The sequence below is a fragment of the Mesoplodon bidens genome (genome assembly GCF_964165515.1).
Source record: "Mesoplodon bidens genome assembly, chromosome: 5".
Classification (NCBI taxonomy): Eukaryota; Metazoa; Chordata; class Mammalia; order Artiodactyla; family Ziphiidae; genus Mesoplodon; species Mesoplodon bidens.
The window spans coordinates 140,518,963-140,537,977 of NC_138161.1; the positions used below are offsets into that span (position 1 = coordinate 140,518,963).

At 40.5% G+C, this 19,015-nt stretch overlaps 1 protein-coding gene across 1 annotated transcript; it reads left to right on the forward strand.

Annotated features, from left to right (window-relative positions):
* Positions 1-335: 335 nt before the first annotated feature.
* Positions 336-1,061, forward strand: LOC308617744 (large ribosomal subunit protein eL29). The gene is made up of 2 exons (XM_081235084.1): positions 336-385; positions 452-1,061. The coding sequence occupies exon 2, from the start codon at positions 454-456 to the stop codon at positions 943-945; it is 492 nt and encodes a 163-aa protein (XP_081091210.1). The 5' UTR covers positions 336-385; positions 452-453; the 3' UTR covers positions 946-1,061.
* Positions 1,062-19,015: the final 17,954 nt, after the last annotated feature.

The window sequence follows — 19,015 nt, forward strand, 5'->3', positions numbered from 1 at the left end:
ATGAGATTAGATATCAATTACAGGAGAAAAAAAACTGGAAAAAACAAAACACAGGGAATTCCCTGGTGGTGCAGTGCTTAAGAATCTGCCTGCCAATGCAGGGGACATGGGTTTGAGCCCTGGTCCGGGAAGGTCCCACATGCCACAGAGCAACTAAGCCCATGTGCCACAACTACTGAGCCTGTGCTCTAGAGCCCACAAGCCACAACTACTGAGCCCGCATGCCACAACAACTGAAGCCTGTGTGCCTAGAGCCCATACTCTGCAACAGGAGAAGCCACCGCAATGGCAACCTAAATGCCCACCGACAGACGAATGGATAAAGAAGATGTGGCTCTTTCTCTTCCAATCCCAGGCGTTTCGGGATCTGTGGGCCCCGATCAAGGTGAAGAGGTAGGCCCGGCCCCGCGAGCCCCCGGCTCTGATCTCCACTCTCGTCCTCCAGTTGCAGACATGGCCAAGTCCAAGAACCACACCACGCACAACCAGTCCCGAAAATGGCACAGAAATGGCATCAAGAAACCCCGATCACAACGATATGAATCTCTTAAGGGGGTGGACCCCAAGTTCCTGAGGAACATGCGTTTTGCCAAGAAGCACAACAAGAGGGGCCCGAAGAAGATGCAAGCCAACAATGCCAAGGCCATAAGTGCACGTGCTGAGGCTATCAAGGCTCCCGTAAAGCCCAAGGAGGTCAAGCCCAGGATCCCAACGGGCGGCAGCCGCAAGCTCAGTCGACTTGCCTACATTGCTCACCCCAAGCTCGGGAAACGTGCTCGTGCCCGCATCACCAAGGGTCTCAGGCTCTGCCGGCCAAAGTCCCAGGCCAAGGCTCAAACCAAGGCCAAGGCTGCAGGTGCAGCTGCGGCTCCAGCTCCGGCTCCGGCTCCGGCTCCGGCTCCAGCTCCCAAAGGTGCCCAGGCCCCCACAAAGGCTCCAGAGTAGAGACCTTTATCTGTCAATGTGAGGACAGAAGGACTGGTGTGACCCCTGGGCTGCTGTCTGCATGGGGCTGGTGTCCTCCTGTGCTATTTGTACAAATAAACCTGAGGCAGGATCTATCAGTCAAAAAAAAAAAAAAAAAGAAGATGTGGTACATATATACAATGGAATATTACTCAGCCAGAAAAAGGAACAAAATTGGGTCATTTGTAGAGACGTGGTTGGATCTAGAGACTGTCATACAGAGTGAAGTAAGTCAGAAAGAGAAAAACAAATATCGTATATTAACGCATATATGTGGAACCTAGAAAATGATACAGATGAACCAGTTTGCCAAGCAGAAACTAAGACACAGAAGTAGAGAAAAAAACATATGAACACCAAGGGGGGAAATGGGTGGGGGGTGGGGGTTGTGGTATGATGAACTGGGAGATTGGGATTGACATGTATTCACTGATGTGTATAAAATGGATGACTAATAAGAAAAAAATATTTGATAATGGAATGGACTTGGAATCTTTGATCACCTAAGATAGTTCCTTGAACTTTGTAGGTGTCTAAAATAATATTCAATAATTCTTTGCCAACTGTTGATTTTAATGAACTAAATAAGGTTTTTGTCTTAGCTTTCTTAATAAGTTGTAACACAGAGAAAAGTGCATAAGTCATAAGTTTAACTATAAACATATGACTTATGTGAGTTATCTGAACTCCCCACTAGTATAACCACTACTCAGATCAAGAAACAGAACTTTCCCAGCACCTCGGAAGCCTTCCTTATACCATTTCCTGGTCATGACCCCTGCTTTCTGCCCCGAAAGTAACCATTATCTTCACCATAAATTTGTTTTGCCCAGTTTTGAATTTTTTAAAAAGAAACCAGACAATGTATATCATTTTATGTCTGCCTTGTTTTGCTGAATATTGCTCATGAGTTTTATTTCTGTTGTTGCTTGCAGCAATGCTCACTTCTTTTTATTGTCTTCTATATTTTATTATATAAATGCAAAATATATTCTAATGTTAAAAAAATAAAAATTAAAAAACAAAAATTTAAAAATAATAATAAAATTTTTTATAAAAAGAGAAGCCCACACACTGCAACCAAGAGTAGACCCCACTCGCCACAACTAGAGAAAGCCTGCATGCAGCAACGAAGACCCAAAATAGCCAAAAATAAATAAATAAATAAATAAATTTATTTAAAAAACAAAACAAAACACATGGAGGCTAAACAATATGTTACTAAACAACCAGTGGATAACTGAAGAAATCAAAGAGGAAACACAAAAATTCCTACAGACAAATGACAATGAAAACATGACATTCCAAAATCTATGGGACACAGTAAACGCCGTTCTAACAGGGAAGTTTATAGCAATACAATCTTACCTCAGGAAACAAGAAAAATCTCGAATAAAAAACCTAACCTTACACCTGAAGTAACTATAGAAACAAAAACAAAGAAAACCTAAAGTTAGTTGAAGGGAAGAAATCATAAAGATCAGATCAGAAATAAATGAAAAAGAAATGAAGAAAATGATAGAAAAGATCAATAAAACTAAAAGCTGGTTCTTTGAGAAAATAAACAAAATTGATAAACCATTAGCCAGACACATCAAGAAAAAAAGGGAGAAGACTCAAATCAATAGAATTAGAAATGAAAAAGGAGAAGTAACAACTGACACTGCAGAAATACCAAAGATCATGAGAGATTACTACAAGCAACTCTATGCCAATAAAATGGACCACCTGGAAGAAATGGACAAATTCTTAGCAAAGTACAACCTTCCGAGACTGAACCAGGAAGAAAGAGAAAATAGAAACAGACAAATCACAAGCACTGAAATTGAAAATGTGATTCAAAATCTTCCAACAAACAAAAGCCCGGGACCAGATAGCTTCACAGGCAAATTCTATCAAACATTCAGAGAAGAGCTAACACATATCCTTCTCAAACTCTTCCAAAATATAGCAGAGGGAGGAACACTCCCAAACTCATTCTATGAGGCCATCATCACCCTGATACCAAAACCAGACAAAGATGTCACAAAGAAAGAAAACTACAGGCCAGTAACACTGATGAACATAAATGCAAAAAACCTCAACAAAATTCTAGCACACTGAATCCAACAGCACATTAAAAGAATCATACCATGCTGAAGTGGGGTTTATCCCAGGAATGCAAGGATACTTCAACATATGCAAATCAATCAGTATGATAAACCATACTAACAAATTGAAGGATAAAAACCACAAGCTCATCTCAATAGATGCAGAAAAAGCTTTTGACAAAATTCAACACCGATTTATGATAAAAACTCTCCAGAAAGTAGGCATAGAGGGAACTTACCTCAACATAATAAAGGCCATATATGACAAAACCACAGTCAACATCGTTCTCAATGGTGAAAAACTGAAACCATTTCCACTAAGAACAGGAACAAGACAAGGTTGCCCACTCTCACCACTATTATTCAAAATAGTTTTGCAAGTTTCAGCCACAGCAATAAGAGAGTAAAAAGAAATAAAAGGAATCCAAATAGGAAAAAAAGAAATAAAACTGTCACTGTTTGCAGTTGACATAATACTATACATAGAGAACCCTAAAGATGCTACCAGAAAACTACTAGAGCTAATCAATGAATTTGGCAAAGTAGCAGGATACAAAATTAATACACAGAAATATCCTGCATTCCTATACACTAATGATGAAAAAGCTGAAAGAGAAATTAAGGAAACAATTCCATTTACCACTGCAACAAAAAGAATAAAATATCTAGGAATAAACCTACCAAAGGAGACAAAAGACCTGTATGCAGAAAACTATTAAACACTGATGAAAGAAATTAAAGATGATACAAACAGATGGAGAGATATACCATGTTCTTGGATTGGAAGAATCAACACTGTGAAAATGACTATACTACCCAAAGCAATCTACAGATTCAGTGCAATCCCTATCAAAGTACCACCAGCATTTTTCACAGAACTAGAACAAAAAATTGCACAATATGTATGGAAACACAAAAGACCCCAAATAACCAAAGCAATCTTGAGAAAGAAAAACGGAGCTGGAGGAATCAGGCTCCCTGACTTCAGACTATACTACAAAGCTACAGTAATCAAGACAGTATGGTACTGGCACAAAAACAGAAAGATCAATGGAACAGGATAGAAAGCCCAGAGATAAACCCATGCACATATGGTCACCTTATCTTTGTTAAAGGAGGCAAGAATATACAATGGAAAAAAGACAGCCTCTTCAATAAGGATTGCTGGGAAAACTGGACAGCTACATGGAAAAGAATGAAATTAGAACACTCCCTAACACCATACACAAAAATAAACTCAAAATGGATTAAAGACCTAAATGTAAGGCCAGACACTATAAAACTCTTAGAGGAAAACACAGGCAGAACACCCTATGACATAAATCACAGCAAGGTCCTTTTTGACCCAACTCCTAGAGAAATGGAAATAAAAAGAAAAATAAACAAATGGGACCTAATGACACTTAAAAGCTTTTGCACAGCAAAGGAAACAATAAACAAGATGAAAAGACAACCCTCAGAGAAAATATTTGCAAACGAAGCAACTGACAAAGGATTAATCTCTAAAATACACAAGCAGCTCATGCAGCTCAATATCAAAATAACAAACAACCCAATCCAAAAACGGGCAGAAGACCTTAATAGACATTTCTCCAAAGAAGATATACCAATTACCAACAAACACATGAAAGGATGCTCAACATCGCTAATCATTAGAGAAATGCAAATCAAAACCACAATGAGATATCACCTCACACCTATCAGAACGGCTGTTATCAAAAAGGCAACAAATAGAGTTTGGCCAAAATGGAAGGATAGAAATACCCTGAGTTCACCTCCTCTCCCGGGCACACCAATATTACAATTTACAGGACACCTGTGGATAAAAAAGATTAGAACCTACTGGAAAAAATCTTCTGTGACTAAAGATATAAAGAAGAAACAACAGTGAGATGAGTAGGAGAGGCTGAGTATTGATTGTATAGTCAAGACACATACCCCTGGGTGGGTGACCCACAAACAGGAGAATAATTACAATTGCAGAGGTTCCCCCCAAACAGTAAGGGGTCTGAACCCCACATCAGGCTACCAATCCTGGGGATCTTGTGCCAGGAAGACAAGCCCCTAGAACGTCTGGCTTTAAAGGCCAGCAAGGCTTAAATTCACTAGACACAGAGGGCTGTGGGAAAAAGACACTCCACTTCTTTTTTTTTTTTTTAGCGGTACACGGGTCTCTCACTGTTGTGGCCTCTCCCGTTGCAGAGCACAGGCTCCAGACACGCAGGCTCAGCGGCCATGGCTCATGGGCCCAGCCACTTCGTGGCATGTGGGATCCTCCTGGACCGGGGCACGAACCCGTGTCCCCTGCATCAGCAGGCAGACTCTCAACCACTGTGCCACTAGGGAAGCCCAACACTCCACTCTTAAAGGGTGTACACAAAAGCTCACATGCTCAGAGACCCAGGTCAGAAGCAGTCATTTGAAAGGAGTCTGGATCAGTCCTACCTGCTGATCTTGGACAGTCTCACAGAGAGGCAAGAGGCAACTGGTGCTCACCCTCAAGGACAGAGACACTGGTGGCAGCCATTTTGGGGAGCTCGTTCTACCATATAGAGTCTGATGCTGGCAAGCACCACTTTGGAATCCTACATCTAGCTTATTAGCCTCAGGACCCAGCCCTGCCCACACCCACCAGTCCCTAGGCAACGATACTGGCATGCCTCAGTCCAGACAACTCACTGGTCAGGGACATAGCCCCACCCACCAGGACACACACTGCCTTAATAACCTCTGAACCCACAGTTGCCCCTGGACATGGCCCTGCACAGCAGAGGGCCCAGGACCAGGCCCCACACACCACTGCACAGGCACTAGATCTAAGACCCCCCAAGGTCCTACAACCAGAGATCCTGGGATGCAGCTCCACAAACAATGGGCAGAACCTGCCCCAGAATCCCCCAGCGTTGCCCACCAGTGAGCCTGCTCTAGACTCAGGACAAGTCTCATCCACCAGTGGGCTGCAACCAGCCCCAGGAAACTGCAGCCCCATAGCCTGAAGACACAGCCCACCCACCAGTAAGCCAGCACCAGCCCTGGGACTGGCTGGGCCAACAGCCCTGCCCACCAGTTAGCCTGCTTTAGCCTTGGGACCAGCCTCACCCACCATCAAGAGGACACCAGCCTCAGGAAAACTGCAGCCATGCAGCCTGCAGACCCACCAGCAGGCCAACATAATATTTGGGACACCCCAGGCCCTGCATCCAGTTGCGTCAGGAACCAGCTACACTACTAGGGGCTGGACACTAGCTCTGGGACCCCTGGACTCTGCAACCAGACCCGAGGATCCAGCTCTGCCCACCAATAAGCCAGAACTAGCCCCAGGACCAGGCTTCAGCCACCAGTGAGCAGGCACAAGCCCCAGCATCTCTTGGACCCAAACTCTGCCCAAGAGTCAGCCAGCATTAGCCTCGGCGCCCCCCCACCAGGGTTCTGAAGCCTGCCGCCTCGTGACCCAGCCCCACCAAGCAGCAGCTGGCAGTCTCTGCACAAGGCAGGGCCTGACAACCAACTAGACCAGGGCAAGCCAAGCCTACCCATCTACCCTCAGTAACCAGCCCACCACAACAGAAAGGCCTAAGCATCCCACATATAGAACATATAAATCTAGTCACCAGAGGGGAGTGTGTTGTTACATCTCCTACAAAAGGCCACTTCTCCAAGGTCAGGAAATGTAACCAACCTACCAGATACATAGAAATAAAAACAGCAAGTTAGACAAAATGAGGCAACAAGGGAACATGTTTCAAAAGAAGAAACAAGAAAAAAACCCAGAAAAAGAGCTAAGTAGAGTGGAAATAGCCAATCTACCTGAGAAAGGGTTCAAGGTATTGATAATAAAGATGATCAGAGAAGTCAGGAGAAGAACGGACAGAGTGAGAAGTTAGAAGTGTTTAACAAAGAGTTAGAAAATATAAAGAACAACCAAATAGAGATGAAGAAGATAATAACTGAAATGAAAAATACAATAGAAGGAATCAACAGGAGACCACATGAAACAGAGCAACAGATCAGTGAGCTGGAAGACAGAGTAGTTGAAATCACCGAAGATGAAAAGAAGAAAAAAAGAATGAAAAGAAATGAGGGCAGTTGAAGAGAATTCTGGGACAACAGCAAGTATACTAACATTCACATTATAGGGGTCCTAGAGGAGAAGGGAGTGCGAAAGGGACTGAGAACATATTTGTAGACATAATAGCTGAAAACTTCCCTAACCTGGGAAAGGAAACAGACATCCAAGCTCAGGAAGCACAGAAGTCCCAAATAGGATCAACCCAAAGAAGACCACACCAAGATACATTGTAATTAAAGTGGCAAAAATTAAAGACGAAGAGAGCATCAAAGGAAAAGCAACTATGGGCTTCCCTGGTGGCACAGTGGTTGAGAGTCTGCCTGCTGATGCAGGGGACACAGGTTCGTGCCCCGGTCTGGGAAGATCCCACATGTTGCGGAGCGCCTGGGCCCATGAGCCATGGCCACTGAGCCGGCACGTCTGGAGCCTGTGCTCCACAATGGGAGAGGCCACAGCAGTAAGAGGCCTGTGTACCGCCAAAAAAAAAAAAAAAAAGGAAAAGCAACTAGCTACATAGAAGGTAACTCCCATGAGATTATCCGCTGACTTTATAGTCCAAACTCTGGGGCCAGAAGGGAGTGGCATGATATATTTAAGATGAGGAAAGGGGAAAACCTATAAACAAGAATACTCTACCCAGGGAGACTCTCATTCAGATTTGATGGAGAGATCAAAAGTTTTATAGACAAGCAAAAGCGAACAGAGTTCAGCACACCAAACCAGCTTTGTGAGAAATGTTAAAGAGACTTCCGTAAGCAAAGAAGAAAAGGCCACAACTAGAAAAATGAAAATTATGAGGGGAAAAAGCTCATCAGTAAAGGTAAATATACAGTAAAGGTAGTAAGTCAACCATGTACAAAGCTAGGAGGAAGGTTGAAAGACAAAAGTAGTAAACTCATCTATATCCACAATAAGCAGTTAAGGGATACACAAAACAATTAGATTTAAAATATGACATCAGAATAAGTAATCATGGGGGAGGAAAGTAAAAATACAAGGTTGTAAAAATGCGTTTGAAATTAAGAGATCAGTAACTTAAAATAACCATACAGATATAGATAGATAGACAAGAGATAGACAGATAGATATAGATATATAGATTGCTATATATAAACCCCATGGTAACCACAAACCAAAAATCTATAACAGATACACAAACAAAAGACACAAAGAAATCCAAACATAACACTGGAGATAGTTATGAAATGACAAAAGAAGAAGAAATAAACAAAAAAGAGCTACAAAAACAATTAACAAAATGGCAATAAGCTCACAGACATAGAAAACAAACTAGTGGTTAGAGGCAAGGGTAAAATAGGGGGTAGGGGATTAAGAGGTGTAAAGTACCATGTATAAGATAAATAAGCTACAGGGATATACTGTACAGCAGAGGGAATATAGCCAATATTTCATAATAACTCTAAATGTAGTATAAACTTTAAAAACTGTGAATCACTATATTGTACACCTGAACTTATATAATACTGTAGATCAACTATACCTCAATTAAAAAAGAAAAAATAGAAATAAGTACAAACATATCAATAATGACTTTAAATGTAAATGGATTAACTGCTCCAATCAAAAGACAGAGAGCAGCTAAATGGATACAAAAACAAGACCAGGGACTTCCCTGGTGGTGCAGTGCTTAAGAATCCGCTTGCCAATGTAGGGGACACGGGTTCAAGCCCTGCTCCAGGAAGATCCCACATGCCGCAGAGCAACTAAGCCCGTGCGCCACAACTACTGAGCCTGTGCTCTAGAGCCTGCAAGCCACAACTACTGAGCCCGCATGCCACAACTACTGAAGCCCGCATGCCTAGAGCTCATGCCCCACAATGAGAAGCCACTGGAATGAGAAGCAAATGCACTGTGACAAAGAGTAGCCCCCGCTCACCGCAACTAGAGAAAGCCCGCGTGCAGCAATGAAGACCCAACAGAGCCAAAAATAAATAAATAAATTTATTTTTTAAAAAAGACCAGTTTGATTTTTCTTCCCTCCTGGTTTCCTGGTGCGCGAGGGGAGGGGATTAAGAGCGCTGCTTAAAGGAGCCTCACAGACGGGCGCAAGCCGCGGCTGAAAGCGCAGAGCCCAGAGACGGGCGTGGGACACTGGGGCTGCTGCTGCCGCCGCCAAGAGGCCTGTGTGCGAGCGCAGGTCACTGTCCACGCCACCCTTCCAGGGGCCTGTACAGCCCGTCACTGCCGGGGTCCCGGGATCCAGAGACGGCTTCCCTGGGAGAACGCACGGCGCGCCTCGGGCTGGTGCAACATCACGCCGACCTCTGCCGCTGCAGGCTCGCCCCGCACTCTGTGCCCCTCCCTCCCCCTCGGCCTGAGTGAGCCAGAGTCCCCGAAGAGGCTGCTCCTTTAACCCTGTCCTGTCTGAGTGAAGAACAGACGCCCTCCGGCGACCTACACGCAGAGGCGGGGCCAAATCCAAAGCTGAGACCCGGGAGCTGTGGGAACAAAGAAGAGAAAGGGAAACCTCTCCCAGCAGCCTCAGAAGCAGCGGTTTAAAGCTCCACAATCAACTTGATGTACCCTGCATCTCTGGAATACATGAATAGACAACAAATCATCCCAAATTGAGGAGCCAGGAGTCAGTGCTGTGCCCCTGAGGTGGGAGAGCCAACTTCAGGACACTGGTCCACAAGAGACCTCCCAGCTCCACATAATATCAAACGGCGAAAATCTTCCAGAGATCTCCATCTCAACAGCAGCACCCAGCTTCACTCAACGACCAGCAAGCTACAGTGCTGGACACCCTATGCCAAACAACTAGCAAGACAGGAACACAACGCCACCCATTAGCACAGAGGCTGCCTAAAATCATAAAAAGTCCGCAGACACCCCAAAACACACCACCAGACGTGGACCTGCCCACCAGAAAGACAAGATCCAGCCTCATCCACCAGAACACAGGCACTAGTCCCCTCCACCAGGAAGCCTACACAACCCACTAAACCAACCTTAGCCACTGGGGACAGACACCAAAAACAACAGGAACTACGAACCTGCAGCCTACAAAAAGGAGACCCCCAACACAGTAACATAAGCAAAATGAGAAGACAGAAAAACACACAGCAGGAGAAGGAGCAAGATAAAAATCCAACAGACCTAACAAATGAAGAGGTAATAGGCAGTCTACCTGAAAAAGAATTCAGAATAATGATAGTAAAGATGATCCAAGATTCTATTTCCAAGATCCAAAATCTTGGAAATAGAATAGACAAAATGCAAGAAACAGTTAACAAGGACCTAGAAGAACTAAAGATGAATCAAGCATTGATTAAAAACACAATAAATGAAATGAAAAATACTCTAGATGGGATCAATAGCAGAATAACTGAGGCAGAAGAACGGATAAGTGAGGTGGAAGATAAAATAGTGGAAATAACTGCTGCAGAGCAGAATAAAGAAAAAAGAATGAAAAGAACAGAGGACAGTCTCAGAGACCTCTGGGACAACATTAAACGCACCAACATTCGAATTATAGGGGTTCCAGAAGAAGAAGAGAAAAAGAAAGGGACTGAGAAAATATTTGAAGAGATTATAGTTGAAAACTTCCCTAATATGGGAAAGGAAATAGTTAATCAAGTCCAGGAGGCACAGAGAGTCCCATACAGAATAAATCCAAGGAGAAATACGCCAAGACACATATTAATCAAACTGTCAAAAATTAAACACAAAGAAATCATATTAAAAGCAGCAAGGGAAAAACAACAAATAACACACAAGGGAATCCCCATCAGGCTAACAGCTGATGTCTCAGCAGAAACTCTACAAGCCAGAAGGGAGTGGCTTCTGTGGCTTAAAGTGATGAAGGAGAAAAACCTGCAACCAAGATTACTCTACCCAGCAAGGATCTCATTCAGATTTGATGGAGAAATTAAAACGTTTACAGACAAGCAAAAGCTGAGAGAGTTCAGCACCACCAAACCAGCTTTACAACAAATGCTAAAGGAACTTCTCTAGGCAAGAAACACAGTGAAGGAAAAGACCTACAATAACGAACCCAAAACAATTAAGGAAATGGGAATAGGAACATACATATTGATAATTACCTTAAATGTAAATGGACTAAATGCTCCCACCAAAAGACACAGATTGGCTGAATGGATACAAAAACAAGACCCATATATATGCTGTCTACAAGAGACCCACTTCAGACCTAGAGACACATACAGATTGAAAGTAAAGGGATGGAAAAAGATATTCCATGCAAATGGAAACCAAAAGAAAGCTGGAGTAGCAATTCTCATATCAGACAAAATAGACTTTAAAATAAAGACTACTAGAAGAGACAAAGAAGGACACTACATAATGATCAAGGGATCGATCCAAGAAGAAGATATAACAATTGTAAATATTTATGCACCCAACATAGGAGCACCTCAATACATAAGGCAAATACTAACAGCCATAAAAGGAGAAATTGACAGTAACACAATCATAGTAGGGGACTTTAACACCCCACTTTCACCAATGGACAGATCATCCAAAATGAAAATAAATAAGGAAACACAAGCTTTAAATGATACATTAAACAAGATGGACTTAATTGATATTTATAGGACATTCCATCCAAAAACAAGAGAATACACATTTTTCTCAAGTGCTCATGGAACATTCTCCAGGATAGATCGTATCTTGGGTCACAAATCAAGACTTGGTAAATTTAAGAAAATTGAAATCACATCAAGTATCTTTTCTGACCACAATGCTATGAGACTAGATATCAATTACAGAAAAAAAGCTGTAAAAAATACAAACACATGGAGGCTAAACAATACACTACTTAATAACGAAGTGATCACTGAAGAAATCAAAGAGGAAATTAAAAAGTACCTAGAAACAAATGACAATGGAGACACGACGACCCAAAACCTATGGGATGCAGCAAAAGCAGTTCTAAGAGGGAAGTTTATAGCAATACAATCCTACCTTAAGAAACAGGAAACATCTCGAATAAACAACCTAACCTTGCACCTAAAGCAATTAGAGAAAGAAGAACAAAAACATCCCAAAGTTAGCAGAAGAAAAGAAATCATAAAAATCAGATCGGAAATAAATGAAAAAGAAATGAAGGAAACGATAGCAAAGATCAATAAAACTAAAAGTTGGTTCTTTGAGAAGATAAACAAAATTGATAAACCATTAGGCAGACTCATCAAGAAAAAAAGGGAGAAGACTCAAATCCATAGAATTAGAAATGAAAAAGGAGAAGTAACAACTGACACTGCAGAAATACAAAAGATCATGAGAGATTATTACAAGCAACTCTATGCCAATAAAATGGACAACCTGGAAGAAATGGACAAATTCTTAGAAATGCACAACATGCCAAGACTGAATCAGGAAGAAATAGAAAATATGAACAGAGCAATCACAACCACTGAAATTGAAACTGTGATAAAAAATCTTCCAACAAACAAAAGCCCAGGACCAGATGGCTTCACAGGCGAATTCTATCAAACATTTAGAGAAGAGCTAACACCCATACTTCTCAAACTCTTCCAAACAATTTCAGAGGAAGGAACACTCCCAAACTCATTCTACGAGGCCACCATCACCTTGATACCAAAACCAGACTAGGATGTCACAAAGAAAGAAAACTACAGGCCAATATCACTGATGAACATAGATGCAAAAATCCTCAACAAAATACTAGCAAACAGAATCCAACAGCACATTAAAAGGATCATACACCATGATCAAGTGGGGTTTATTCCAGGAATGCAAGGATTCTTCAATATATGCAAATCAATCAACGTGATACACCATATTAACAAATTGAAGGAGAAAAACCATATGATCATCTCAATAGATGCAGAGAAAGCTTTCGACAAAATTGAACACCCATTTATGATAAAAACCCTGCAGAAAGTAGGCATAGAGGGAACTTTCCTCAACATAATAAAGGCCATATATGACAAACCCACAGCCAGCATCGTCCTCAATGGCGAAAAACTGAAACCATTTCCACTAAGATCAGGAACAAGACAAGGTTGCCCACTCTCACCACTCTTATTCAACATAGTTTTGGAAGTTTTAGCCACAGCAATCAGAGAAGAAAAGGAAATAAAAGGAATCCAAATCGGAAAAGAGGAAGTAAAGCTGTCACTGTTTGCAGATGACATGATACTATACATAGAGAATCCTAAAGATGTTACCAGAAAACTACTAGAGCTAATCAATGAATTTGGTAAAGTAGCAGGATACAAAATTAATGCACAGAAATCTCTGGCATTCCTATATGCTAATGATGAAAAATCTGAAAGTGAAATCAAGGAAACACTCCCATTTACCATTGCAACAAAAAGAATAAAATATCTAGGAATAAACCTACCTAAGGAGACAAAAGACCTGTATGCAGAAAAGTATAAGACACTGATGAAAGAAATTAAAGATGATACAAATAGATGGAGAGATGTACCATGTTCTTGGATTGGAAGAATCAACATTGTGAAAAGGACTCTACTACCAAAAGCAATCTACAGATTCAATGCAATCCCTATCAAACTACCACTGGCATTTTTCACAGAACTAGAACAAAAAATTTCACAATTTGTATGGAAACACGAAAGACCCCGAATAGCCAAAGCAATATTGAGAAAGAAAAATGGAGCTGGAGGAATCAGGCTCCCTGACTTCAGACTATACTACAAAGCTACAGTAATCAAGACAGTGTGGTACTGGCACAAAAACAGAAAGATAGATCAATGGAACAGGATAGAAAGCCCAGAGATAAACCCACGCACATATGGTCACCTTATCTTTGATAAAGGAGGCAGGAATGTACAGTGGAGAAAGGACAGTCTCTTCAATAAGTGGTGCTGGGAAAACTGGACAGGGACATGTAAAAGTATGAGATTAGATCACTCCCTAACACCATACACAAAAATAAGCTCAAAATGGATTAAAGACCTAAATGTAAGGCCAGACACTATAAAACTCTTAGAGGAAAACATAGGCAGAACACTCTATGACATAAATCACAGCAAGATCCTTTTTGACCCACCTCCTAGAGAAATGGAAATAAAAACAAAAATAAACACATGGGACCTAATGAAGCTTAAAAGCTTTTGCACAGCTAAGGAAACCATAAACAAGACCAAAAGACAACCCTCAGAATGGGAGAAAATATTTGCTAATGAAGCAACTGACAAAGGATTAATCTCCAAAATTTATAAGCAGCTCATGCAGCTCAATAACAAAAAATCAAACAACCCAATCAACAAATGGGCAGAAGACCTAAATAGACATTTCTCCACAGAAGATATACAGACTGCCAACAAACACATGAAAGGATGCTCAACATCTTTACTCATTAGAGAAATGCAAATCAAAACTACAATGAGATATCATCTCACACCAGTCAGAATGGCCATCATCAAAAAATCTAGAAACAATAAATGCTGGAGAGGGTGTGGAAAAAAGGGAACACTCTTGCACTGCTGGTGGGAATGTGAATTGGTACAGCCACTAAGGAGAATGGTATGGAGGTTCCTTAAAAAACTACAAATAGAACTACCATATGACCCAGCAATCCCACTACTGGGCATATACCCTGAGAAAACCATAATTCAAAAAGAGTCATGTACCAAAATGTTCATAGCAGCCCTATTTACAATAGCCCGGAGCTGGAAACAACCTAAGTGTCCATCATTGGATGAATGGATAAAGAAGATGTGGCACATATATACAATGGCATATTACTCAGCCATAAAAAGAAACGAAATTGAGCTATTTGTAATGAGGTGGATGGACCTAGAGTCTGTCATACAGAGTGAAGTAAGTCAGAAAGAGAAAGACAAATACTGTATGCTGACACATATATATGGAATTTAAGAAAAAAAAATGTCATGAAGAACATAGGGGTAAGACAGGAATAAAAACACAGATCTACTAGAGAATGGACTTGAGGATATGGGGAGGGGGAAGGGTAAGCTGTGACAAAGTGAAAGAGCGGCATGGACATATATACACTACCAAACGTAAGGTAGATAGCTAGTGGGAAGCAGCCGCATAGCACAGGGAGATCAGCTCGGTGCTTTGTGACCGCCTGGAGGGGTGGGATAGGGAGGGCGGGAGGGAAACGCAAAAGGGAGGGGATATGGGAACATATGTATATGTATAACTGATTAAATTTGTTAAATAAAAAAAAAAGAAGAAAAAAAGACCAGTTTATATGCTGCCTACAAGAGACTCACTTCAGATGTAAAGACACACAGAGACTGAAAGTAAGGGTATGGAAAAAGGTACTCCATGCATATGGAAATCAAAAGAAAGCTGGAATAGCAATACTTACATCAGACAAAATCGACTTTAAAATAGACTGTTACTAGAGACAAAGAAGGACATTACATGTTGCTCAAGGGATCAATCCAAGAAGAAGATATAACTATTGTAAATATATATACCCCCAACATAGGAACACCTAAATACGTAAAGAAAACATTAACAGACATAAAGGGAGAAATTGACAGTAACACAATAATAGTAGGGGATTTAAACACCTTACTTACAGCAATAGATCATTCAGAAGAAAATCAATAAGGAAACACTGGCCCTAAATGACACTATACCAGGGAGACTTAATAGATATATATAGAACATTTAATCCAAAAGCAGAATACACATTCTTTTCAAATGCACATAGAACATTCTCCAGGACAGATCACATGGCAGGCCACAAAACAAGCCTCAGCAAATTTAAGAAAACTGAAATCATATCAAGCATATTTTCTGAACACAATACTATGAGACTAGAAATCAGCTACAAGGAAAAAAACTGGAAAAAAACACAAAAACACAGAGTCTAAACAACATGCTGCTGAACAATGAATGGGTCACTGAAGAAATTTTAAAATACCTAGAAACAAATGAAAATGGAAACACAATAATTGTAACAAATCTATGGTACACTGAAAAAGCAGTTCTAAGAGGGAAGTTCATAGAGATACAAGCTTACCTACGGAAACAAGAAAAATCTCAATTAAACAACCTAATCTTACACCTAAAGGAACTAGAAAAAGAAGAACAAATAAAACCCAAAGTTAGAAGGAAAGACATCATAAATCAGAGGAGAACAAAAAAACAGAGACTAAAATAACAATAGAAAAGGTCAATACAACTAAGAGCTGACTCTTCAAAAAGATAAACAAAATTGACAAAACTTTAGCCAGATTCATCAAGAAACAATAGAGAGGGCCCAAATAAATAAAATCAGAAATAAAAAAGGGGAAGTTACAATCAACACCACAGAAATACAAAGGATCAGACCATGAACAATTACACGCCATTAAAATGGACAACCTAGAAAATGGACAAACTCTTGGAAATGTACAATCTCCCAAGACTGAGTAGTAAGAAATAGAAAATATGAACAAATTACCAGTAATGAAATTAAGTCAGTAACTTTTTAAAAACTCTCATTTGACAGAGACTTATAGGCAGACAAAGAAGTGAGAAAACTTTGTAGTGGAAGAAGGGAGGGCTTCAGGTATGTATCACTGGCGGTTGCTGGCACAGAGAAGCTGGAGGCACACTAACTAGAAGCAGACAATCCTATTTATTTGGGTTGGTTTGGTTTGTGTACTTTATGTCTTAGGCATAGCATATTTGACTTTCTTTAGTTGGTCTTGAGCTGGAAATGGGGGTGAAAATTGGGGAAGTTGGCAGTTGTTGACCAAGTCCTCATCAACTGGGGCCAGTTACTGCAGAGGTTATGGTTTTACTTCTGGGATGGTTGCTACAAAGGATGTGGGTCAGAATTCTATTGTCATATGTGATCTGGCCATTGTTCACTTGTATATTATATCTTTCAGATCCTATTATCCCTGTGGCTACCAAGGAAGCCAGCCATCTCCTGCCATCACTGGCCAACCCTGGCCTGCTGAACTCAACCATATTAGTGCCTGGAGGCATTCCTTTTTGCTTTGCTATACAACACCTCTCAAGGCCCTCCCCACACTTCATAGTAGGTGATATATTATTCAGCCTTAAGTAGTATATCCACTGTACCATATCCACTGTGCTGAACTTTTTTATCTTTATTCTATTGTATTGTGCTTAACTTTAGTTACTGGGCTTTAGTTACTGGCCCCTTTTCCCAACAACTCTCCCAAGAACCCAAAATACCAGCTGCCTCAGAAGATACGCCCCCATGCATCAGGTAGAGTTTCAACATTGGACATGAGCTGAATTAAGAGCTATTAGTTACACACTACTATATATAAAGTAGATAAACAACAAGGACCTACTGTATAGCTTAGGGAACTAAATTCAATATCTTGTAATAACCTATAAATGGAAAAGAATCTGAAAGAAGTGTGTGTGTGTATAGAGTCACCTTGCTGTACACCTGAAACTAACACATTTTAAATCACCTATACTTTAATTTTTTAAAGAGCTATTACTAAAAATTATTCTAAATTCAGACAAGACCAGCAAATATTCATAGAAGAATTTAAAACTATTTTGGGTGCATATGACTCAGAGTTACCAATACCTGCCACATATCATTCATACACATATTGGTCAGAACAGCAGATGTTAATTCCTGGATGGGAAAGATTGGATTGATCTTGGAAAGGACTTACAGCATCTCTTTTACCAAAAGAGAGGGTCCAAAAACAAGCCTGGAAAGTTGGGCAAAGTCTCCTAAAAACCATACCTGAAACATTTCCAATAAAATCTATACAAGTGTTACTGTTTCTATATTAAGCCCTGCCACCATTGCTCAGCCTCTTCCTTCAAGCAAACATACAACACAGGTGATCAGTATTTTTAAAACTCACAGATTTTCCCTATCTCCCAGGCTTTAACTGTAACCCTTGAGCCCTTTGACTGGAAACATACCTTCCTGCTGTGTGATAACACACCTACAAATTTTCCCATACAATGCCGTAAGTAAAGAAGCCAGTCTGAAAGGACTACATACTATGTAGATCCAACTATGTAATATTCTGAAAGAGGCAAAACTATAGAAAGAGTAAAGTGATCAGTGGTTGCCAAGGTTTCAGAGGGATGGAGGTGAATAGGTGAAGCACAAGGGATTTGTAGGGTGGGGAAACTACCCTGTATGATCCTGTATGGATGAATGACATTATGCATTTGTCAAAAGTATAAGCTATACAACACAAAAGGGTGAATCTTAATGTAAACTATGAATTTTAGTTAACCATAATGTATTAATATCAGTTTGTCAATTTTAAGAAGTGTACCATAGTACTACGAGATATTAATAATAGGGGAAACTGTGTGGGGGAGAGGGGAGGTATATCTGTGCTAACAAAAACACTAATTTGAAAAGATACATGCACCTCAATGTTCACTGTAGCATTATTTACAATTGCCAATGTATGGAACAACCTAAGTGTTCATCAACAGATGAATGGATAAAGAAGATGTGGTGTATATACACAATGAAATATTACTCAGCCATAAAAAAGAATGAAATTTTGCCATTTGTGACAATATGGATGGACCTGGAGGGGATTATACTCAGTAAAATGAGTCAAACAGAGAAAGACAAATACTGTATGTTTTTATTTATATGTGTAAGCTAAAAATTAAACAAACGAACAAATGTAACAAAACAGAAACAAACTCACAGATACAAAGAACTAGTGGTTACCAGGGGAGAGAAGCGGGGGGAGAGATGTTACAAAGATGTAATGTACAGCACAGGGAATACAGACAATATTATATAATAACTATATACAGTGTACAGTCTATAAAAATATTGAATCAGTATGTTGTACACTTAAAACTAATAAAATATTGTAAGTCAACTATACTTCAATGCTAAATAAATAAATAAAATGGGAAAATAGAAAAATGTCAACAATTTTTATTGCTTAAATAGAAAAATTCATCCTAA